Below are 24,937 nucleotides of genomic sequence, written 5' to 3' on the forward strand. Positions count from 1 at the left end.
CAGCCCATGTGTGCATTCAGAATGGCAGGAAAAAAGTTTCTGACCACATTCACTGAATTAACAGACCTGGGCTGTTGTGGTTTTCTTTAGATATTGTTTATATAAGCGGCTTCTTTGGGCTCTGTAGAAATATTCCCTCCCTGTCTCTCCTTAAGGTTTCCCATGCATGCAGTTCAGACATCTCCTATACTTGAGAAAAAAAAATATTCAACAGTTAAGGAAATATCAAATCAAAACTCTTAGCAGAAAGAACTAGCACGTGCAGAGTGTGTTTTTTTTTATTTTAGTATAGTATTATTATTTATTATAGTACATACTATATATTTACATTACATTACTACACATAAATTACGTGAGTTCTTAACAGATGATCCATTTTCCTCTCTTTATGTCCACACTACTGAAGATTGACAGAAGTGAACATCTAAGCATTGTATCTTTACACTAACCTGCATGGTATCCCATCCCACCTAAGTACTGCTAAAATCCAGTATCTGATACGAAAAGCATACGTACAGATGATTCCAACATCAGCTACAACTCACAAACCTCCCTCTTCGAGGAGAGTTGAACAAGTCCCCCTATTAAATAAAGACATGAGTTACTTAGACTTTAAAACCTTATTACACACGATGAGCACGGGCAGCCTACTTTCTGTCTATCACACACTCTGCACAGCCTTCTTGCCTGACACCAACAGTGTTTGAGCAGGGAGCTGGGGCACACAGCCACCAAAGGGCTGCCTCCTCCAACCTAAGCCATCCTGCAGCACTACCATATGTGGATCACAAATCACAGCTGATCAAATCAATTACTTGCCAGCCACACGACTCCCTGACACATTACTGACATCTCAAGTGGTGTAAGTTCATCTACTGGTCATCACAAAACCCCCTGCAATGTAATCTATACAAAGTTTCCTTCTATTCCTTGCAATCTGAACTGACACACCATCGCATACAGCCCACAAACCTCCTATCCAATGTAATCTGTATGTGTGAAACTGCAGCCTCTGAATTGCCCCGTCACACATCTTTCACATTAAAGGCCATCAATATAACAACGTGAAACCACTTCATTGCCAGGGACAGGATGGAGGGGAAGCATTTCTCTACGGAATGAAAATGATGAAAGACGCAGTAACAGAGCACAAGGTACTGTGCTTACTTTCACTGTACCAACAGCTGTTTAACACAACTATCCTTCCAGCTGCTTTATTCTCCCATCATTACATAAGCTAGTTTGTACATTAGACTTGCCTTCTACAGTCCTCCACCACCACCTGGGCTGAAGGTGAAAAAAGTAACGTTACTAAACATCACTACAACCAACAGCGTGCTTTTATATGTGCACGTATGCATACAGACACACAAAACCTCCGACCAACCACAAGAGGGCCGATGTGGTGCAGACCTTATAATTCCAAGCACTTCATGCTGCTTCTTAGCTCCATCCACAAGTTCAGCACATCCTGAACAAACTTGCTGGGTTTTCTGTTCCGATGGTTTTTGATGCAGACCGTTTCCACAACCAAAGAATGTTCAGGACTTGCCTGCAGGACAGGCTAAGCTACACTTTGTAACAGACTTTGTTCTCATCCAATACCACCCCCCTCCCCCCCCATCATTTCACACAAGTGTTTCTAAATGCCGCTCAGTTAATTAAAATCAATTAATGAGGAAAACGCACAAAAAGTCCCTTTAAACACAGAAACTCCCTCAATAAGAAGAAAAGGGATTTTCCTTACTGAAACAGCCAGGGAATCTCTAGCAAGCTATGTGGGAAGAAGGAAGCAGATCAGGTCTGTGTTTTTACACCTGTAAACTGAAATCTTGCTGGTCAGCCCCTTCCCCCCTCCTACCTGAGCACTGGCACAGCTGCCCACAGAGCAGTGGAGATCTCAGGAGACTCAAGACCTACACACCCTGTGTGCCACACCATAGGGAAGCTGCTTTAGCAGGGGCTGGGACTGAGCCATCATTGAGGCATCGCTTCCAATCCCTACAGCTTTGTGGTTCTACCTCTAATCATGAATTTAATACAGTTCATTTCCACTCTTCTTTGAGCAATGCTGAGAAAAGCATGCTAGGATATCCTGACTGCCAGAAGACTTAACTTCATACTTTAACAAGCTCCAGGACCAAATTTTCAAGACCTCCAGTGAAAGAATGAAGACACACTTGACACTTACTTGAACTTATAAACAGACAAAAACAGGCAGAAAAAAAAATTCATATTCTTATTTCTAACAAAAAAAAAAAAAATCTAAAGAGCTGGAGGCCTGAACCACTTCAGAAGAGGGGAAAAAAGGGAAGGAAAAGATCCTGACTCAGGTGCCTGGCTCATCTTCATGAATTACTGTGCAGTAATGTTTTCCCTGCACGCTTAAATAATTACAAAGATCCTTCAGCAGAGGCTCACAGAAGCAAACAACCTCCCCAGCCAGTCTGCGTGGCTACCCCAGTACATGACTGACACCTGGCTTGTTTGGAAACCAAGTAGCTAAAGATCTTACAAGCGCCACCAGCATTCCATCTACATTCAGGTTTAGGAACCTCAAGTACACAACAGAGCTCCATTTGGACAACTGGCCTTAATGGACAGCAAAAGCAGAAGAAATGCAGTAGTGATTAGTCTGAATTCCTTTCCTTCCTTGCTCCCTCACCTTTGACGGTCAAGATCTTCTCACCAATCAAGTAGTAAGCAGTCTGACAAATTAAGCTGTAAAAACCTCAACTCGCTGCTTACAAACAATTTTCACCTATGTCAATATAGAGACCACATTTTTCATTACTTCATCCTTAATGAACAGCAAAAAAAAAAAAAAAAATACTAAGAGTACCTAAGGATTCTTCACAGTCCTCAGATGATTAACAACAGTAACGAAAAAGAACCTACAAGAACTCAAGTTGCTGTGCTATCATTACTGCCTACTATTACGCATCATTGCAAGTGGCAACTTTTCACTTTAGTTCAAAGCTCTTATTTCAAAGCACACTCAAGAAAACATTCAGAAAAGGTCCCAAAATAAACACCATGATCAACCTCCCTCATGTCACCAGGTACTGGGAGATGACAAGCAGCTCTTGAAGGCATTAAGAAAGCATCCACAATACTGTGAGATGTTGAAAGGGGCTATCGAAGTCTCAGAATGAGCTGACATTGAACCTCCATGTGCAAAGCTACTTTTTAATATAGCTGATGATTAAACGTTGTCTAATCACATATGGTGAGGAATTAACAGCAACATGTGTGACCTTTCACACTAACCTTACAGAACTTACTTCTATACGAGCCTGATGGGTGAAGGGGGAGTGACAGCAGACGCTCCAGCATTTCAGCTGGCTCTCCCAAGACTGATTAGGACACACATTTTCAGTTCAACATCAGCTAACTGTCCAAAGAGGGCCTAACCAACTGAATTGCAGGAATACCAAAATCTCATTAATACTGAAGACCTTATCTACTGCAGCCACCACCTCATAGCAGAGCTTAAAAATAGCAGAAGAAAGCATTTGTTGGTGACTACAACAGCCAATTCTGCTTATAATGGTTCCAAAGTATCACACTGTGAATCTATTAAACGTCCTATTCAGAAAAGAGCAAATGAGTTTGTGCTTATTACAAAGGTTCCTAAAAACAAGAGCAACCAGCAGATTTATGGGAAAAGCGGGGAAAAGAAAAATAACACGTACTTTCCAAGAACTTGCCCAAGTCAGCTCCTGAAGCAAGAAAACAGAACGAGGGGCAAGGAGTTAGAGAGATTATAGACAGAATTCAGAAGTTAGTTACCCTCCCACCCAAGAGAACGAGCCCACAAAAAAAAAAAAAAACATGGTAAAAGGTAAAGCACTGCAGCAGCAAGAAGAAAATGTTGTGCTGAAGGCTACAGGGAAAAAATACATTTTATTCCAAACGTACAACTTGGCAGCAGCTCCTGTTATCCTGCAACTTGTCCCACTTCAAAGTGGGATTGCACAGAGTTCCTTTGTTGACACTGCAACGACTTGTCTTAGATCAATACCAAACGTACACGATCGTGATCAGTGCTCTCGTGGGGCTGCCAAGGCCTGCTTGCTGGTCATGGCTGCTTCCAACACTCTGCGCCTGCGGGCCGGAGAGGCTCAGCGCTCCACGAGCTCCTTCCTTCCTTCCTTCCTCAGCCCGCAGCACCTGACAGCGCCGGGCGTGCTCCGAGCGGGGCAGAGGCTGCGCTCAGCGTGCACCTGCGTGCGAGCAGGCCCAAGGGCCCGGGCCGGGTGGGGAGGAGGGAACTCGCTCAGCTCAGCGTGACGGGAGGCGCGGCCGCCGACCCCCAGCGCCGCGAGGAGCCGCGAGCGCCCCGCCGCCGCCTGACAGCCTCTCGCCGCCGGGTGGTCGCTCGGAGAAGGCGAGGCCCGCGGCCCGGCGAGAGCCGGACAGAGCTCAGCGACAGCACAACGCGACGGGAGCGGAGGACGCCGGGCGGGAGCGCTCTCGCCACCGGGCCCGGCCCGAGAGCCCCGCAGCGTTGTAGGCCGCGGGGCTGCGGCACCCCCGGACCGCGGAGGACGGGAGCCGCCGGGCGGGCCGGTGCGCGGGGCCGCGGGAGCCCGGAGCCGCTCCGGGGGATGGAGAACGCGTCGGCGGCAAGAGCGCGTCGGCGGGGAGGCGGCCGAAGGGCCGGCGAGAGCAGGGAGCCGACGAGACGGCGTTACCTGCGCTCTCGGACGGAGAGTCCCTCACAGCCACAGCGACCGCTCGGCCCCAACAACACAAGATGGCGGTCGCGCCGCCACGCAACGTCACGTGAGGGCGGGCCCCGCCCCCCACCTCCGCCGCGAGACCCGGATGGGCGACGGCCCTCCCCTCCCCCCGCCCCCGCGGGGGCACCGCCTTCGTGACGTCACCGCGCGCGCGGCGGCGGCTGCCCGCCCTCGGCGGCTGCGCGCGCGCCGCCGCTTTGCTCAGAGGAGCGCGCGCCCCCTGCCGGGAGCGGCCGGCAGCCCAGCCGCAGCGCGCCGCCCGCTGCTCCGCTGCCCGCGTTCCCGGCGCTCGGTTCCTATCGGCGCTTCCCATCAGAAGCCGCCTTCGGCCGCGGTGACGAGCGTTGTCCCGCAGCCGTGCCCTGTGATCGGGTGGCAGCGCCGTGCGCGGCGACAGGAGCGCGGAGCCCCGCGGGAGCCCCATCGCGCGTACATCCTTCGGGTCCGAAGCTCCCGAGGGAAAATCGTCAGGAGCTCAAGGCAAAGCTCCAGCTAGAAATAGCCGTTTATTTTTAGCCCTCAAGCCCGCATGAGCGCGGGGTGCGGAATCGCCCACACGGCTGCCGGCTGTCACAGGCGCCCTGCTTTCAGCACAAGCTGTTGCACGCCGTGCCTTCAGCCGCAGTCCGTCTCCCTGCGCTGGGCGAATAACCGCTCGTCACCGTGCACAGAACCGAGGCCGAAAACGATGCAAGAGTGGACGCGAGCGATTCCTCGTGAGCTAATGGGTGACAGGGCAGCGTGCCTTAGGGTTTAGTTTTGGCTGAGAGCGACGCAGACTTCTTCATCCCGAAACCGGAGAAAAACGTCTCCCTCAGGAGGCTGATAGGTTAAAGCAAAGCTGGCTGGCGAGGAGCTGGGCGCTGACAGGCTGCGTTTGGTCCCCCTGTATGTTGTCACACAGCTCCGTGTTAATAACGGCCTGGGGATGGGAGGGAGGCAGCGTTGCAGTGCAAGCTGTCAGTAAGATCTCCCAGCTCTGCTACAGAAGCAGCTGTCCCTTATTATCCTTATGCATTTAAGTACCCAAAATATTATGTGATCTAAGGCAAGCTTTATCTGAGCTGGGAGAAGTTCAGCACTCCTAGAGATCCCCCCCCTCCCCCCTTGTTAATACAAAGATACTATTGAGAAAAGAATTCAGGAAGAGAATGTCTGACAGATGTCTCATCTGTAGAACTTAGCTTTTTTTCTAAAATACTTCAAGGAAACTCAGCTTTATTGTAATGGTAAGTGCCTCTTAAGTCCTCCACAGCTTTCATTCAAGCAGAACAAGAAGGTTGTCATGAAAATTCAAACTCTATCTGTGCAGGTAAGTTCATGCATGGTTTAATTAAAGGACTGCATGTTGTCTGTGTATGAAATTACCCCCAACAGCTAGGCTGAGATTTCCTCAGGTACTGAGGGCACGATGTACCTCAGAGCCCTGTTGATTGCCGTGTCAATTCATCCATGCAATTAAAAATCCAAGTGCAAGGAAATGGCATCCCTATCAAACCAGAAGCATTCCTTACTGATCCGTTGTTTCCACCTGACCTAGTATGAAAGCAAGAACCTGCATCCCTCGGGACAGCTGGGAAGCTACGAGCATACAGTACAGCTTTGAAATGGCAGTAATCACCATAGAGCTGCTCAAAAGATGTGTCAGACTTCCACATCTGCCCTCCCGATCTCCAGTTTAGTTATTTGGAAAAGCAGCTCCCCTGTTTATTGAAATACTGGGCTTTCTGCCTGAGAAGTCAGACAGCAGTCTCAGCAGTGTCTGCCTTCCATGAGAGGGAGAAACCATCATCATTTGTCACATCCCTAAAAATAACGGTAAGAACAGCAGACGAGGCAGGCACATGAAGATCCAAGAGGGGTGTTTAAAGCCAGTCAGTTCAGTGCATCTGTCACCTCAGATAGCTTGTGCTGAAAGAGTACCACATAAACACTGCTACTTTGGCACACCCAAATTATTTTAAGACATCTTTCTTAGATTTGGCAAGTTGAGTTTGAAAAGCAACGGTGAAGTACGCAGGTATTTCCAATCCATCTTGCCAAGGATTTATTTGGATGCTCCCATAAGGCTACATTTCAATTTGGTCAGCTTAATCTTCACAGCTAAAGCCTAAATTCTATGCCACAAAGAACCTGGAGGCAAGATACTCCCACACTGTGTTGTTTCCCTTTTCCTCTTGAGTGTGCCTATACAGAGCTTTTTAGGTAAGAGCTTCTGCCATCAAGTGGTGTCTGCTGCAGTCCTGATGAGTATCACAGTCACACCAGTGAGAAACACACTGTAATTTACAAACTCAGTGTTTGCTGAAGTACTCATGACTTCTCAGCTGTACATCTCCTTCTCTGGGAAATTTTAAACAACAATTCTCCAGGGATAAAGGATGAGCTGAAGTTCCTGTTCCAGGAACTCAGTGACTGGAGACAAGTCTTCACCCGTTCTGAGAAAGACCTGCATCTGCAATAGATTTTTCATGATGTACCTGCTCTTACCCTCACAAGCACACCCAGAGTCACCTGGGGCACTTCAGTGGTGACAAACCAGCACCTTTCAGTAAATAGAGCTGACACTGCCAGATGGTTTAAAAGCCATTGTGGTAACATCAGGCATTAAGAAATGACAGCATCAAGAACTATAGTGTATTAATTATAGACAAATAAGTGTAAGTCCATGTTGTCAACCAGTAAGTATTGGCTCAGAAATTCAGCCAAGCTTTAATACTTGTGAATGACCCAATTATACTGTCATTTAGTCCAGTAATTGCCAGCAAAATAGAACAATTTAAAGAGCAATTAACTTCTCAACATCAACTCTTGCAAAGCTGATTTCAAAACTCATGTTGCAACTTCAAAATAAGTGTACATCCAAAAACATTTACTCTTTATGCTGAATAGAAGTGCCAACTAACAGCAGCCACCTGAATTGAACAGGGCTCAAACAGAACAGCTGCAGAGCTGACATGCTTGCTCTCAGCATGCTAAAGATGACCTCATAGAAAAGGCTGGGCTGGGACAAAATCCAGTTAATCCAGGAGACTGGCACCCTCTTAGGAAAGGACTAAGGAGCAAAGTCAGCTTGCTACAGACAGCGAGTTTTATAGCTGATCCTCTTCTTTGACAGCAACCTTTTACCCACGTTTACACATCCTCCCAGTTTGTGTTGACTCACCTGGCTATCTTGTCCTATTACTGATGCACAACCAGATGGAAAACCCATCCTTCCAGGCTTTGCAGCCTGAGCAATGTGAGAGGGCCAGACAGGACTGATCTCCTTATTGAAACTTGTTGCCTAGAATTGACTCAAATCTATTAAAAAAAAAAGTTAGAACTTCCCTTACGGCACTGCCCTGCTGCTGCCCCACACAGCTACATGTGCAAACTGACACAAGGCAGCAGCACTTACTGCACCTCCCTGGGGAAAATCAAAAATTCAAGAGCTGCAGCTTTGCCCTTTTCCCACAGAAAAGACAACTAAGGAGCCAATATCCCGATCTTACCTCAGGGATCCAAGGGCACACAGACACGTGGCAAATGCATCAGCTGCCCACAACATACAGAACAAAGCCGTACAAAAGATCTGTCTGGGTGAAGTACTTATGCTTTCCATGTCATCACTTGATTGTGTCTGCAATGAAACAGTTAAGGCTCCTTCTGAGCCCTCCATGCTGACCCTGCCAGCAGAGGTTAGGAGATCAGCAAGAGCAGATCCAAAACGCTCAGACGCACTCAAAGACTCTCATGTGTATTCCTTCCCCTTTATAAAAGGAAAAGGCAAAGTGAAATGTAGCTGAAACGACCTGCCCAGCTGGAGCACTATCAGGGCTGGGAGGCAGTGGCTATTTTAAGATATGGGAAGGCTGACAATGTTCAGCTGTCAACACTCAGCAGTGGATGGTATCTCAAATATTTACACAGCCATGTTCTTTTTGGAGGAATTGCAAACATAACTCTTTAAACCAGAGCTGCTGGATAGAATGGAAAAAGCATATCAAGAAGGTTCCTCTACTTCCTCACCCACCCGAATCAGGGTGGTGAGCTCTGGGGCTCAGACACTGGCACAGCATGGAGTGGGGGTCACCACAGTAGTTTGTAAACAAAATAATATAGTTTGGGAACCTAAAATAATCACAGACAAGACTGGAGATAATGATGCTTTATTTGTACATTTCAGCAACAGGAAAAATAATCAAAGATGAAATTATTTGCTTTGTTGTAAAGTATAAAAACATTTAATTATAAATATTTAGCTAAAAAAAGCGTGATTTTATAAAATATAATCTGTGAAGATATATATATACACACAGTTTAATTGTTTAGCAATTCTTTCACCTGACATTAAAGAGTAGAGGTTTTTCTATTTGTTATTCCACGCTCACAGTTTAGTGCTCATAGTTTAAGAAGCAAAACAGACAAATGAAATAGATGACTGCTGAATTTTGGTCTGGAGAGAAAGAAAGAAAAATGCACCAACTGGGGCAACAGCAAAGCCAGAATTTGAGCAAATTCACGTTTTGAGAGGTCTCTCCAGGGGAACACAGCTTCCCTCTGTCATAACCTACAGCACATATCCAGACAAGCATCAGGTATTTAACGTTTGTGGGCAAGTTTCCCCGTGTGTGTTAAAGCAAATAGCTACGTACAGCGCAAGCCCTCTAAATCCAATTCAGCTGAAGGTGGTAACCTCTCTTGAGCAGGGATCGCTCAGGATGCTGGGTTGGTTTCATCTGTTATGGCTCTAATGAAATCAAACACCATCACCACCTTTATGATTCAGGATGAGCACATATCCAAACTGGAAAACAAACAAACCCTGTGTGCCATCCAATTCTGTCATCCATCTGGCAATATCCCTTAAAAACAGATGCAGCTAAGGCTGAAAAACACAGTGAAGCCATATAGTACACAAAACATGATGGAATGTGAAAGATACATGATTAGGCAACTCAGTTTTCTATTCCTTGTTTTAGAGAGCCAGCTTCCTCCCTTCTAAGTTCTCAGAAATCCTGCATCTTATTGAAAGGTTAGTATGGCACTTCAGAGAAGAAAAACTGGAAGACTCTCCAACATGCTGGGCAGAAGAAAAAAGCTACAGGAAATAATTGATTTGATCCCTGTCCCTAGTAGTTCTCTTTCTCTCTTCACAGTGCTTTCAGTGCCTGCAGCACAGGGCTTTGAGGACGACTGGTTAAGTCAAGGATGTGTGACAACAGCGGCACAAACATACAGGAAGTGAATCTGTACTCTGTACGCTGCTTTACACAAGCCCTCACTACTTGAATGTAAGCAAGGAATGAATTAATAAGGAGGTTAAGAGAAAAGTGTACAGAAAGAGGAAAGAATGAAGTAGGTAAACACTTGTCAGTGCTTACCCATGATTTGCTACCTGCTGTTTCTACTTCAGGGTGATGTACTCCTGACAGTTCAAAGCAAACAGCATGCACACAGCTCTTCTGATTCACATCATTATGAATGCATAGTAACTGCAAGAGTTGTGTCCTTAGCAACTCGGAAGGATCTTCAAGAGAGGAAGACTAAAATCTGTTACAGCTTTGCTTGGCAGGATCCAGGCTGTTCTCTCCAGGTAGAACCCTGATGTGGAAAACGTACCAAGTCCTGTGCAATCAGAGCACGTGTTGGCTGGCTGCTTACTGGGTAAATGCAGACTTTAACTCCCTGAAAGCTGCTCGGCGGTGTTTCCTTTCCTCCTCTTCTCGCTTTCGCTCATCTTGCTCAGCTCTTATCTCTGCTTCAAACTTACTTGCTGAGGAAAGGGCTTGAACCTTCACAAAAGAAAAAACAAACACTTTGCATCAGAGACAGAACCAAAGTCTGGATTACTCTTAAGTGAGCAACAGCAAACTGTTTACTGCACCCCTCATTGCTTAATGGGAAGCTGTCAGCATGGGTCAAGTATTAATTAGATTGCACTACTTGGGTATTTACATCCAATACTTGCTAACTTGCTTGACTTGGACACCAGTAAGAGAAAGGTCATTTACTAATAAGTCACTAGCAAGTAACCAAAACAATGCTGTCAGTACTAGGTCAAATGCATTATTTCTGTAAGCATACAGCATAGCATAAAGTTGTGAGTAAACAGTGGGAGAAACTACAGAAGAAAACAGCTCCGAATCATAGCCAAATCTGAGATAATCATACTACACCACAGATAATCTGCAGATCAAAAGAGATTTTTTTTTTTTGCTGGCTGTTTTTCCAGCTTTCATCTCAGTACATCTGCTGTGCAATAGCTGTGCTACACTCTCAGGACAAAACTTCTTATGTAAGCACGCAGGATTATTCTCTCTCCAAGAGAACTTGCAAAAAGGGTGCTTTGTCAGCTTCACTGTGTAAAGCTCTTTCTGCCAGCACCAGGACTCTGTGGAATAATTTTGATTCCAAAGGTTACAAAGAACTGCTCAAGAAAGACATCTGAAATTCTATACTTCAAAACACTCAGTTCACCACTAAACTGAGTTCTCTGGTCAAGTTTTGAAAAATGAGAAAGTTGGTCCCAATGCATTTGTTTCCAGGATGCTTTTGTCTTCTAAAAGAAGTCAGCCAGCTGGTCACGTACAGCTCTTGGCCACTGGGCACAAGTCCAGCCAGCTCTATCAGGGTACGACTCACAGCAGAGACTGGATGAAGGCATTCTAGTGTTGATTAAACTGCAGAAGAATGGTGTAGCCAGATAATAAAGTCTGAAGGGAAAAAACAATATAAATTTTGAAAAGGTGAAGGCCAGATGAAGTTGCACATTCTTTAAGCTAGGGATAAAACAGACAATGTCTTCTACTGAAAAGCAAGCAGGGTTAGAATCTCAGTGGTAGTCAAGTTCTACATGCAGTTTCAATGTCTGTCTTTGGTACAACATACCTTAGCTTCAAAGAAGTTCTTGGCTCCTTTGACTCCTTCAATGGACACATCTATCTCAGAGAGCTTTGCAAGAGTCAACAGTCCACTGTCCTCCTCAAGTTCCCCAGCCGCAGCTTTATGGAAAATCAGCAGGAACTGTCAAGACAGGAGAAACATTCAAGTTCTTCACTGAGATGAAGAATTAAAATGCAAACAGCACAAATATCCACCTGTGGAGGGGGGGGACAACAGAGGGGGTAGGAATTGACATTTCACAGGGAATGAAGCTGGTTTTATAGAAACCAAATGGCAACTTGTGCTCTCGTGTCCTAGCTCTACTATAGAGCCCTGCTGCACTAAACAGAGAAACCTCTTAGGAAAAGAGGGTTTGTGTGGAACAATGCCATGATGAAGCACAGCTGCAGGGCTCCTACACAGCAAGAGGAGACCATCCCTACCTGCCTGGTACAACTGTAAGATGGGCTCTGATCCAGCCCTCTATATCCCCAAACCCTAATGCCTCCCCAGTGTTGTGATCTGAGACCCCACATCCCACAAGAATGAAAGCAGGGCAAAGACTGCCTCGCCTCACACCTCAGCCTCTCTGTATGAGGTGAGGGTCCAACTCCCCTAGGGAGGATATCAGTGCAATGGTGTGCACTTAAAGCAATGTGGGGACAGCCCAGCATCAAACTCAGCCTTCAGTACTTACTAAGCCTTGCTGTCCACACAGCCTAGGAAGAAAAAAAACAAAATTAAGGCCAAAAGCACCAGGAACAATAACACACGGTCACTTCAACTGGCTCCTTGTCTAGGACGCAGGAAAGATTACTCAAATCAGTACTTGGAGCAATGCCTCAGCATGTTCCAGGAAACCCTGAATGGTTTAGCTACAATGAGCAACACACAGGTATTTCTGTTGTGCCCATTAAAAAACACAGGAGAGCTTCTCTAATATGGCTGTCAGGTCAGATCAGGGGCAAGCCCTCAAGAGAGGTGACTCAGAGCTAACTTAAGGGAGTACCAGCATCCACAGTAAATAGTTTTGAAACCTCTGTCCTGCACTGAACTACAGACATTTAACAAACGTGGAGTCACTACAGCAGAGCACAAACTGGCAAATTGCAGAAGAGAAAGAATCGGCCATATTACCATTAAGGAAAGCACTTTAAAAAAACAAAACCACACACAGAAGGGTCAAGAACAGCTGCTTAAAAAGAGAGATTTCCGCATCACCTGATAAGCAAATTCACACAGCCAATTCCCTGCTATTCTTGGGCACCCCAGGAGGTGTCTCAGTGCTCACTTGATACAGCACTGCAGTAACAGAGATGGAAACAAGCCGCCCAGTACCAAAGGAGTCCAGTAATAATGCATCACACAGCACTTCAGTCCAGGGCAGAGAGCTCAAATACCACGCAGAACTGCTGGGAAGTCCATCTGCACAGGCACGCCCGACATCCTTGCCACTTTAGGACTTGGCTTTCTCCTCCAGAACGCGCCCGTGTTATCCCAGAGGAGGGCAGCAGAGTTCCAGCATCTGAACTGAGAAAGCCTTACTTTTCTCTTTCAAATTGTTTGCAGAAACCAACGGAGATCAGAGAGTTTGGGAAGATTCCCGTGGGGAGGGGTGTGGAGATGACGGCAGCGCTGGCTGCCCTCTCACAGAGGCAGCATTACCAGGCCTTGCTTCATGCAATGGCCTTGTAACCCCTTGTGTGCTCAGCACAAAATAGCCAGAAAGCAGCCTGTGCTTGGGGAGAAAATGCATTCCCCTCCAAAAACACGCGGCAAATCAAATAATGCTCTGCTGAGCAGAAACTAAATCCTTCCCACGGCACGCTCTGACACTGCTCAGATCCGCTAGGTCTGGGCTTAGTTCCTCTCTCCTGCCACCGCTGCTGAGCACAGGGGCCGGGAGAGCCAGCAGGCAGGGCAGGCTGCGCACACTGCAGATCATTGCAGTTCCTCCTCACAGTTTCTGCTCCACCCTGCGAGTCCCACTTCCTGGCATTGGACAAGTGCAGCAAAAGCAGCACAATCCTGAGGTCTGGCACAGCTGTTGCCCAGGGAGGGGACTGGAAACACCCAGTCACAAGTACAAGCGTGCATGAATCATCGTGAAACTAGAGGATGGGGAAGCAATTCCTACTGTGGAATACGGGCTGCTGCAGCCAAGGAAAGCAAGCTTAGAAGGAAACCAAGGAGCAAGCCACCAGCTTGAGTGGACAAAGCATAGCTCCAGCCTTTGAGTACCCTGCGATGCAGGCTATAGGGCATCATTCTGGTTTCCACCAGATCTTGTGATTCATCCTACATGTCAGCACACTGCCTGCAGCCCACCCTCACCAGTTACTTGCTAGTGAGGCATCAATCCTCACTTAACATCAAGCACTATCAGAAATTTTAAATTCAGAAACAGGAGCCCATCAGGAAACGAACTCATTTCACACCCCTGCTAGACCCAGGATGTGGTACACGCAGCTAAAGCATCAGAGAAATGTCAAGACTAGTCAAAGTGAATAATGTTGTACTTTTAAAGACCCAGCTCTTAAACTGATACAACAGGACACACTCTTTCCACCTCACAAACTTTATAGGAAGCAAGAGATATATTCACCCTCATATCATTCATTATGAAAGGCTTAATCAGTATCAAGTGTCAGAGCAATGCTGCAAACATGCAACCCACTGAACGCCATGCTGACCCCCAGGACACAAGGGCAGGTATTGGATCAACTGGCAGCAGTGCTTGCCAGAGAAGTGGTGCCACCCCAGGCTGCAGCTGGCACAAACCCTGCTAGCAAACATGACGTGGGTCAGCACTTAAGCAAGTGAGGGTGTGAGGAAGTGGGTGAACTCTGGTAGAGTGTAGATAGCAGCTAGAATTAACCATTAATATTATAACAATTAACTGTTTTCCTGTGGTAATAAAAAAAAACCACCTGAAGATTTTTCTCCTGCTGCTGTACATGACGTATCAAAGCCTCAACTGCTTGGCTCAAGTGGCAAAGGAAGTCTTGTGCAGTTAGTGGTTGATAAATTGACCGACTCACTCTCAGAAGTCACCAGTACAGCAGCACTCCTGGTAGGGCCAACAGCTTGTCAGCAGCAAGGCAGAGCAACACAGGCCTGCCTTCCAGATAACAGCTTACACAGGATAGGAGGACATGGCACTACCCAAAGCAACTACAAAAAGGTGACCTGTTGCAAACGATAGAGGACCTTAGCATTTCTCTGGCCAGGCCTCAAGCAGCATATTTTCAGGCAGGTTTGTCAGAACACATCCTCTGGAAAGACAGACAGGAGCCCTTCAGCAGTTGAGTTGCATGCTGCTGAGTTCAGGCATGCATTTAAAATAGGGATTCTCCTTGCATTGTCAGAGTGGTCTAGGTTAGCTCACCCTCCACGTGCTCACTGGTCACCACTAGCAGGAAGTGGAGCAGGGCAGGGCCACGGGCTGGTTTAGGCCTTCTAACCCACCAGGAAGCCCATCTTCCTGCCAGCCCTCTGCCCAGCGCTTCTGTAACAACACAACAAGCACGCTGCTCCTTTCTACCTCTGGAAGATTTGTGTTCCTGCCAAGACTGTGTAATTTGTCCCCAGCGCTCTGCCAGTAACATTGCCTCATCCCAGCCTGTGTACCACTCAAGCCTGTGTTTGCTTGCCCATCTTTTTGCATCTGGCGACAAACTACAGCACCAGCTGCTGCCTGCCATGTGCCAAGAGCTGGCAGCACACTCAGCACATGCCAGCTGACGTGTGGCCACGCAAGGGGCTGTGCTCCAAACAGGTGGCAGCAGAAGCGGAGCCACACCACCACTTGTGCTGAAACATCAATGCCAGGACATCACAGGCTGGACCTCCCAGAGCCCTGGGGGATAAAGGCACTTAATTTTCATTGCAGAAAGCATCTGCAGCACTGCTCACATAACCCCGGAGCTGGTCTAGCCCTTCACCCAGTCCAAAGGCGAGCCCAGGCAGCACACAGCAAAGCACAGAGGGCTTCTCCAGTGCACGCAGAGGTTTGGCAATCACAGGTGTGCATCTGTTCTGCCTTCAGTGCTTATCTGCCCCAGCGTGACTTGGAGCCAAGGACACTGTGCTCTTCCTGCTCCACTGGATTCTTTTCTACCTCCAGTTCACCTCTGCCTGAGCAGGTACCCTTCCCTTCACACAGGAACTGCCAGCTTAGGGCTTCACAGGGGTAAGCAGAGAGGTTCTCACTGTGGTTGAAAACATTCCACTGAGCAGTAATGGGAACAGTGTGCAAGAGGGGACAAAGCAAGGCTATAGGAAGAGTGGTACCACACACAGTTATTCCCAACAGCTCTAAAGCGTGGACAGAGACATTCTCATTTTCCCCACCCCTCAATAAAAAAAAAAAACAAAAAAACAAAAAAAACACACCTCAAACAAATGGCACTTTCAAAATCAAGAATATCCAGAGATATTCTAGCAGAGAGCTCTGCATCCCACCCCTGCAACCAAATACCTACCCTAGGAGCGTGGCAAGAGCACAGTCCCCTCCAGGGGACTGGGGACAAACAGGTCCTGAGCAGTAAGGCTTCCCTATCTCCAACACATCCTGGAGGGAGGAGCAGCAGGATGGCCACGCAGCCATCTGCAGAAGTCAATGATTGTACTGCCTGAGGAGCTGCTGGTTAACGTATAAAGCCACACTGTTATGCACACTGCTGATACAGGCAGCAATCAAAGCCTAGTATAAGATTATTCAATAGGAGGTTGTGATAACTGCTGTGATAAAGGCTGGGTACCCTTGACTGCACAAGTGCCACTAAGCGCCCTCTCTTCTTTCATCTAGCAGCAGCTCCTGCCCTGCCCTCAGCAGGGCTCCCAGCTCCTCCAGCACAACTGATGCCCAGTAGTATCACAGCAGAGCAATGACAGGTTTCTTTGCTGACTAGAAGATGAGCATGGAGGCAGTTGCTGACAGTGCTTCAGATCTGTATCTGCCCATAGCCAACCTGCTGCTTTACCACATCCCACAATAGGAGGAATATGGAAAGGACAGTTATACAGTTGGAGAACAGGGCTGCCTCCACTGTTCTACCCCACAACCACATCCACAGCTGCATCTATGCCACCTTACCTCACGGAAGCTGAGCTTCCCATCAAAGTCTTCATCCACCTCTTTGATCATGTTCTTTAGGCCCAGGTGGGTCTGTGGGGCTCCCAGCTTCTCCATCATCAGTTTCAGCTCCATCAGGTCAATGTATCCATCCCGGCCTGAGTCATACCTGTTGGGTACGAAGGGGAGAGGGTCAGTCCTCATCATCCCCTGTATCCAGAAGCATTTTTCCCAGAAGAGGAACTGAGCAAATGGAAAAAACACAAAGCAGTTCAACATGCAGCAGAGAGAAGCTGCATAACACAGATTATATTAAGCTTAGGGAAGTGGTAGGCCACTTTCAGAGCTGTCTCTTCCAAGAGGGAAGTACTCAAAAGCTCAAGCCAAACCACCCCACACAGAAAGAAGAGGAACTCGCTTATCTTGGGATTTCCATCTCACCCACTTATGTCCAGCATGAAGTTAACTTCATGCACACGGTTTACACCATGCACCAGCATGGAGCAGTAAAGGCATGCCAGAGACAGCTGCTGCCTCCTCTCAAGCTCATTTAGAGGAGAAACAGGGAGCACAGACCAAGCAGAACCTCCCCTCAAAGGAGGCTATCTTCCTTAGTAAGCAAAAGACACCCGCTTGGCTGTTAGAATCTCTTCTCTCTGAAATGCTTTTGTACTACATAAGCACTCTGCTTCAGGGCAGCTGTTGATTCAGCGCCCTGAGGCAGAGCACAAAAGCAAGCTGGGGGAAGCACGGTACACTGCTGTAATCCTGGCTGGTGCCTGATGGCTGCAAGACAGCAGTGGGAGGAGAATAAATTTATACCCACCTTGGGACAGGTCTAGGAACAAGGCTGGAGTAGGACCATGCTCCCATGAGAGCACAAAAGATTGTAAACAACTCCTTGCAGGAGGAAAGGGTAGAAATAGGGGAGGGAGGCAGTGACCTGCAGCTCTCACACTGAGACTGCACACCAGTTCCTCCCTTGATATCCACTGCCAGCAGGAGAGGAATACCCAGCACTTCATAGCCATGAGAGTCACTATTGGGTTTCAAAGTCCAAAGACACAAAAGATTAACTCTACTATCAGACAGTTCAATAGCCATCCCTCATCCCAGCCCTGCCAGTCCCTGCATTCACTCAGAGTGAAAAGTCCCACCACACCAAGCTTCAAGAATCATTCCCAAATCAGAAAGTGAGTCACAGCCCAGAGCTGGCCATTGGGGTCCAACAGAAAGCCAGGGCTCTCACAGCAGGATGAGGCAAGGTCTGGCTGGGCTCAACCCTGTTGCAGTGCCTGCTGCTGCCCTGGTCTCCTCCCACCACCTCAAACCCAGTGCAGCTATATCTTCTTGGCTGTTCAGAGAGGAAGCCCTACACACTGTGCTGAAGCTCTCTTCTCTACAGGAGCTAGTGAAATCCTTCCACCCATCACTCATTTACTATTAGCTCTCTTCCAAAGAGCATGACGGCTGCAGCCATCCCAGACCAAGACCTGCACAATTGTGGTTACTCTGGAAGCAAGCCCTTTCCAGCCGAGAAACCTCACAGCTGCAGAGGAAGCTGCGGCTGAAAAAAGCATGAACAAAGCTGCTGGCCCTGAGCCGCATGCAGGCGTGGGCAGTGCAAGGCAGGGCTGCAGCCAACAGCATTGCCCCACCACAGCACGGGGTGGGGATCCCTCAAGCCAGGCATCTGCTGCTTCTCAGACAGCCCCACCACCTCCCAAACCAGTTTTTATACTGCCATTTTTATATACAGTTTTATATTACCATGAGGCCCAAAGTATCAAGCCTTTAAGTACTAAAGTGATGCACCTGGGGGGCTTGCAGACCCTGCTGCTAACCTGCAGGCACATCTGCAGTCAGCAAACCTAAGGATACTAGATGGGACAGCTTTCTGGAAAGCTAGGAAAGAAACGTCTTGGAGCAGAAACCAGGTCGCAGAGCTGACAGGCCCGGAAAGCATCAGTAACTGAAGGTATGTGTAAGCAGCACAACCAAACCTGGCTCTGAGATGCTCTCACAGAACTGCACTAAGTACAATCTCTTCCCTGTTTAAGTATCAGACTGCTTTTCCTATAAGTTTGGGGAAAAGGGTACGGAGCTGCTCCTCTACAGACAGCAGGACAGGCAGTGCCTTTGATCAGATAAGGCACGGAGGCTCTGGGGATTTGCTTTTTTGTGTTTTATCCTGACAAGCTAATGCTGCTCTCTAGCCGGCTGCGGAAGCAGAGCTACATTGAGCCCTCGAACAAGGGCTGCCACTCAGAGAAGGGCAACGGAGAAGCCAGAAGATGGGGGGAGGTGCCCAGCCCACCCCTTTGATACAGGCGCTACCTGGAGGCAAACACTGGTCCTCAGTGCCTCTTCACCTTAACACAGAGCCTGGAGGGCAGACACCATCCAGAAGGGTTAACTAGCTACATGGGGTGCCTCACCACCGGGCACAGCTTCAGGGCTCAACTATCCTGCAGAGAGGCAGCACAAAGCAAGGATTGTGAGGAACAGGCAGCAGAACAGCACGCAGTCCCAGCCACACAATAGGTGTTCAGTGCACAGGGCTGGGCGGCCCCAGAGGAGCCCTTCAGCACAGGACAGGCCACTGGCGAGGGGCAGCGGCTCAGCAGGCACACATCCCCCAAAGTCAGCTTCCCAGAGACGGCAGGACGTGGCAGCTCCCAGACCTCACTGCCACCCATGGAGCAGTGCAGCACCCTGCAAACTGCTGCATTCCCTCCCCACCCCCACTCTCCTCCCAGAGCAGCGTGAGTATTTTAGGACCTTGGCACAGCCACACGACTGCCACACAGCTGCACGGCCAGACTATTTAGGGAGAGACATATTTATAGGGCATGAGAGAAGGTGTTGTTCATTCCCTGCTGCACACCCATGGGTGCAGGCACTTGGCAAAACAAGGCACAGCACAGTTGTTACATAGCTCAACCTGAGGAGCATTGGTCCCAGCACTCCTCGGCCTGACCCAAAAGCACACCGAATGCTTTCTGGGAGCTTCCCTTCAGCATCCTGAGCTCCAACCAGGCCCTGGGACATCACTCACCTATTGCACCACCAGCACAGCAGCCCAGCTCCTGCAGGGTGACAGACCCCCTGCAAGGATAGCACAGGTAACAAGCAGAGCTGGAGGAGAGCACCAGAGCAGCTTTGGCCCCTACATGTATCCCAACATTCTGACCCTGTCCTATACTGCAGAAAAGGCACAGCAGGACTACGCAGCACCTGTGTGCCCAGCTGCCTCACCAGCCCTGCCGTCACCCTCTGTCCTGCCATGACACCAGAGCTTTGCTCCCTTCATGCTCAAAGCTGCCCGGGCTGCCAGCCAAGGCTCACCCTGGCAGCACGCAAGCATTACCGAGGGGCTCTCACACTGACAGGCAAAGATATCTCACATCTCAGGCACACAGAGATGGGGCAGCTGCAGCAGCGTGTCAGCAGCTGGGATGTGGTGGGTCCCCTTCTGCAGCAGGGCAGCTGTGGCCCCATGGATGAGCTGGGACACCGCACACAGCTACAAGCACCGTGGCTGACACAGTAGGGCTTTGCAGCGCAGTCACAGTAACAATCCTGGCAGCAGATGAGACACCGAGCTGCTGCCAAAATCTGCTGCAACAAGGATGCACCCAGATTCCCAGGCTGGCTCACTTCCACCCAGGCTGCAGTGTGTCCCTGATGCTGGAGCACTGGGGGAGGAAAGAGGCAACAGAAATAGGGGCAAGGAAGGAAAGAAGCAATGCTTAACTGAAAAGACTTGTTTAAGGGCAAGAAGTGTATCAGGCATAATTACTGTGCTAGTGCAATCATTACAATGGTGTTATGCAGCACAGCTGGAGGTTTACACCACAGAAGATAAAAGGACTGGGTAAGGAGGAAAAGGAAAAGCTGAGGACTGCGTTACCAGTACTGAGTTGGCTGTTACCTCACCACTTGTCTTAATAAGAAAACCACCAAACAAAAAAAGAATAGTTGAATGAGAAATCCCAAATACTGGAGGATCAAAGAGCAATTTCTAAATATTCACAGTCCTTGAGAAAGACTGGAAAGAAAACCTGCCTTTCCTGTACACATTCCCTGTACCTGAGCTTGCTGCACACACTATGGGCAACTGTACTTTGATCTGCAACTCCCGCATGCTGTAATGGCCAAACACAGGCTCTGAAACAAATCGGAGTAATGGTGCTGAAGTGGTAATAATCTCTTCTTAAATATTTCAAAATCCTTTCTAAGCAGCACTTGATTTCCTCTGAGCATTGTGTATCACCTTACACGTCACGTGCTTTGATAACAACTCCTGCTTACTGGGGCAGGAGCAGACTCCCATCACCAGCAAGGATTTCCAATCCCTCTGCCACACTTTGCTCTTGAAGGGATAGGACAAGATGGAGGTCTGCTACACACAGATTTCCTCTGCAGAGCTGGAGTGACTTGCGCAGCCAAGTCCCCATCAGGATTACCTCCCTGACCACTGCAGCAGACCAGGGACAGCTGGTCACAGCAGGAGCACAGCCATCCCGGGGTGAATGAGGGTGTGCAGCACCCATCTGCGCCCAGCCCTCTCAGGCTGCTTCAGGGGGTCAAAGGGAGACAACAGCCTTCCCCTTCCACTCCATAGGCACGAGGCAATCATGAAATGAGTGGGCAGCACATGAAATTCCTTAAGTGCAACAGCAACGTGGGAATTTATGCACTTCCTCCCACTTCCTCCCACCCTGCAGACTAATCTGGTGGCTGCTCTCCTCCCCCGCTCCGTACCTCAGGGAGGTCACTCAGCCCAGGCACAGCCTGGCTCTCACACACACCTGCCCCCAAGCCGCCTTTGCCCAGATGAGATCACAGCAAGGTGAGCTGCAGGACTCCAGAGCTCCCCAGAGCCTGCTTGCAAAGCTTTGGGAAGAGAGGTTATTGTGGTTACCTCCATCACCACACAGTCAGAACAGGCAACTAATTAGGTCGCATTATAATTAGCCTGAGCTGCAGACTTCCTGGTCCCTCTGCCAAAATAAAAAAATAAAAGCCCACCCCAAGAGCTCCTGTTGCCACCTGAGGCACGTCTACAGTTTGCAGCAGCAGCCCCTGGGGTGGCACAGCCGCAGCACCCTGCTGCTGGCACCTGGGACGCTCCTCAAGCACACAGGAACAAGGATGTGAGCCTCAAACAGGGGGGAGAGCCAAGCCCAACTGAACCCTTGCTCCCAGACCCTAGGGATGGGAAACCAAGGACAGAAACTTGGCATCTGGTGGCAACAAGACAACATGCAGCTCGTCAAATACTTATTTTCTAACATCAGTAAGAAAAATCCTAGGTGGCTGTTGCTGAGGCCAATAAGCCATATGAAGCATAAAACCCTTAATCACATTAACTCCAGCTCTGACAGGCAGGAATTAAGAGGAGTATTTCCTCTCCTTCTGGAGCACGTGGTGCCGGCCAATACTTAGAACAGGTTGCTGGGACCAGATGGAGCAAAAAACCAGATCCCCTACAGCCAACTCCAGCTGAATCCAGCACAGCCACCACCAGGACGGGGGTTTCTATCTGCCTGCCCAGAGGGATGACACCCACCATCCCCTGGATCCCCTGGGAGCACGCAGCCCAGCTCCATCCTGTTCTGGCAAGCTGACTAGCACTCAGCTGCAATGGTCCTCAAAGGGCACGCAATGCTTCCCAGCTACACTGAACTGCTGATTAGCATTCAACTGCAAAGTCTAAATTCCCCACTTGTAGGGCCTGCATTTATAATGAGCTCATTGTCTAAAAATTCAGCTGCAATTCAGCTCTTCCACTTTTTTTTTTATTTCCCTAATCACAGTTGTTCCATTCAGAGTCCACATCCCTGCCCACTCCACACTCCTACCCTCAGCTTCTAGGCCACAGGCACAGCCATCACGGTTCACCCTCCTGCTCTCACAGTCCCACATCCCAGCCCTCCGCACAGCACAGTACCCCTTTACCAGCTGCCAGAAGTGGCACAGGAGCAAAGCAGAGCAGAAATCTCACCCAGGCACCTCCCTCGCAGTGCCCAGCTGCTGATGCAAAGCAGCCCACACAACAAAGACCTCCGGCACACTCAGAAAGATGAATGCCTCTCCACAAGCACACAGCTAGGTTTCCCGCAGCAACAGTCCTGTCTGGGGCCAGCAAGACCCCACAGAGCTGTGAAGTGGAAGCATTCAAGCGAACTGTCTCTTGGCCCAGCCTCTGAAATGCTTAAGGCAGCTTTCAGACAGGAGAAAGCCCTGACAAGTTACAAACCCTCTGCAGACACCTCTGTAAGAGAAAGCAGCTCCCTGCACCCCACACGGCTCTTTCGTGCCCCAGTCTCTTTGTGCCGGGCAGCATCCCCACCTCCAGCCCTGCCCCCTCTCCTCACGGCCGGGAACGTCAGGCCCAGGGAGCAGAGATTAGGGGTACCAAAAAGAAACATGAGCACAGACAACAAAGGCACTCACACACAGCCCAAATGCAGGAGCCGGGACAGAGCATGAAGAGCACACAGCAGGGCTGGAACACAGCCCTGGTTAAGCAGAAATGCTTTGCCTTACACAAACAGTGCTCTGCATTGCTTGAACATAGTATGAACGTTCCTGACAGAAGGGGAACTCTATCCCAGGAAAAGAGGATAAGAGGAAGCCCACTTAAGCTTCATTTGAGTGCACAGGAGGGAATACAAAGCCAGGCCAACAAGACTGCAGTTGGAGCCACAAAGCTGCCGAAGGCAGACCAGCAGCGTGACTGCAAGGCACAGGGACACGGCCCGCCCCGGGGCACGCAGCAGGGCTGCAGCAGCAGCACCGCACCCCTGCCGGCCCCGGCGAGCGCACAGCAGGACGCCGGACGAGGCCAAGCAAAGGTCAGCCGTACCTGCAGGCAGCAGCCGCCACCCGCAGCACACGGCCGCGCACGGCACGCAGCGCTCGTCCCCCTGACAGAGGGACGCGCAGGTGCTCCTCCTCGTCCTACTTTCCCCATAAAGTCAGAGCTGCCGGGCGCCACCGCGAGCGCCCATCACCCCCGGCCCCGAGAAAGCAGCCGAACAGAAGCAGGCGGGGCGCGGGGCACAACGGCCGCGTCCAGCCCTCCTCGCACCCACCGAACACGCGGGACAGCAGGGAAGGAAGTAAAGCGAGGTGGCGGGGGGGTCGGCGGAGCCCCGCGCGGCACTCACAGGCGGAACATGCGCTCCATGTCCTTGATCTGCCGGCGGCTGAACTCCTTGAACTCGGTGTAGGGGTTGAAGACGGCGGCCCGGCGGGGCTGCGCCGCGCCCTCGTTGATGTCGTGTCGCCGGGCCAGCTTCGCGCTCAGCTCCGCGCCCGCGCTGGCCGTCAGGCAGCTCCGCTCCTCCTCGCCCGCCTCGGACGGGGCCGGGACCTCCGCTTCCCGCTCATCGCCCTCCGCCGCCGCCCCGCTCTCCTCCAGCAGCAGCCGCCGCTGCAACTTCTGCGCCAGCTCCTCCGAGGCCATCGCCCCGCACCGCTGCCGTTCGCGGGCCGCGCTCGCGCTGTGCGCAGGACCGCCTGCCCCGGGCCTGAACTTTATTCCCTCACTCGGAGGCGGCGGACGGGGAGGGGCGGGGCGGTGCTGGAGGAGGCGGGGCGGCCGTGCCGGAGGGCCGCGGGCGGCTCCCCCGCGTGACCCCGGAGCCGCGGCCGCCCGCAGCCCCGCCGTGCGGGGGTCGATCGCCTGCCTCGTGCCGCGGGGCCGTAAGCCCTGGCGCGTGCCTCCCTCTCGGCTAAAATGAACGCGGACGAAGCCCGGCCCGGCCCCGCGCTCCCCCTCCTCTGCGAAGCGTGAGGAAGGCGGGCGGCCCCCCACGACCCGCCGGCTGTCTGCCGCGCTGTGCCGCCGGCGCCGCCCCTCCCGGTCCCTGCGAGGTACCCGACGCAGCCCCCGATCGGGATTAGCGTGCGTTAGGCTGCCTGCTGATGGGATTTGCTCACGGGGAAGGCGAGAGAGAGGGAGGGAGGGAGGGAGGGAGGGAAGCAGCAGCTCGGAGGCAGCACCTGCTCGTGGCTCGCTCGTGCCTGAGCGTCACAGAGCAGCAGTGAGGGCTGCTTTTAACTGAAGGCGGGCAGGAAGCGGCTTTGTAAACCCACCGTAATGTGGTGACCGCCAGCTGCGCCTATTAACTAAGCTCGTTGCTACCAAACCTATGCAGAAAGGGGCTGCTGAGGCCACTCGGAGCAACCCTGGCTGCGACTGCTGCCTGCAGCAGACACAGGGCAGTGTGTGAGG

The 24,937-nt window shown here is 50.3% G+C and overlaps 2 protein-coding genes across 21 annotated transcripts in view; both read right to left on the reverse strand.

Annotated features, from left to right (window-relative positions):
* Nucleotides 1–4,804, reverse strand: part of GIGYF2 (GRB10 interacting GYF protein 2) — a 73,076-nt gene extending 68,272 nt beyond the window's left edge. For 6 of the 19 annotated variants that reach the window (XM_052687361.1, XM_052687372.1, XM_052687373.1 and 3 more), the window contains exons 1-2: nt 4,698–4,758; nt 3,696–3,722 (exon numbers count right to left, since the gene is read on the reverse strand). The gene's annotated coding sequence lies outside the window, so the exon portion shown is untranslated. The other 13 variants (XM_052687364.1, XM_052687356.1, XM_052687360.1 and 10 more) reach the window with 8 other exon arrangements.
* A 4,076-nt stretch (nt 4,805–8,880) lies between these two features.
* Nucleotides 8,881–24,220, reverse strand: EFHD1 (EF-hand domain family member D1). Of its 2 annotated transcripts, none has more exons than XM_052687441.1 (4): nt 23,868–24,220; nt 16,711–16,858; nt 11,619–11,753; nt 8,881–10,522 (listed from the first exon to the last, which is right to left on the reverse strand). In XM_052687441.1, the coding sequence occupies exons 1-4, from the start codon at nt 24,164–24,166 to the stop codon at nt 10,388–10,390; spliced, it is 717 nt and encodes a 238-aa protein (XP_052543401.1). In that variant the 5' UTR covers nt 24,167–24,220; the 3' UTR covers nt 8,881–10,387. The 2 variants fall into 2 exon arrangements, with proteins under 2 accessions (XP_052543401.1, XP_052543402.1); XM_052687442.1 differs by lacking the exon at nt 23,868–24,220 and adding an exon at nt 17,516–17,534.
* Nucleotides 24,221–24,937: the final 717 nt, after the last annotated feature.

This window comes from Tympanuchus pallidicinctus, unplaced genomic scaffold (assembly GCF_026119805.1).
Source record: "Tympanuchus pallidicinctus isolate F22 unplaced genomic scaffold, pur_lepc_1.0 scaffold22, whole genome shotgun sequence".
In the NCBI taxonomy this organism is placed as follows: Eukaryota; Metazoa; Chordata; class Aves; order Galliformes; family Phasianidae; genus Tympanuchus; species Tympanuchus pallidicinctus.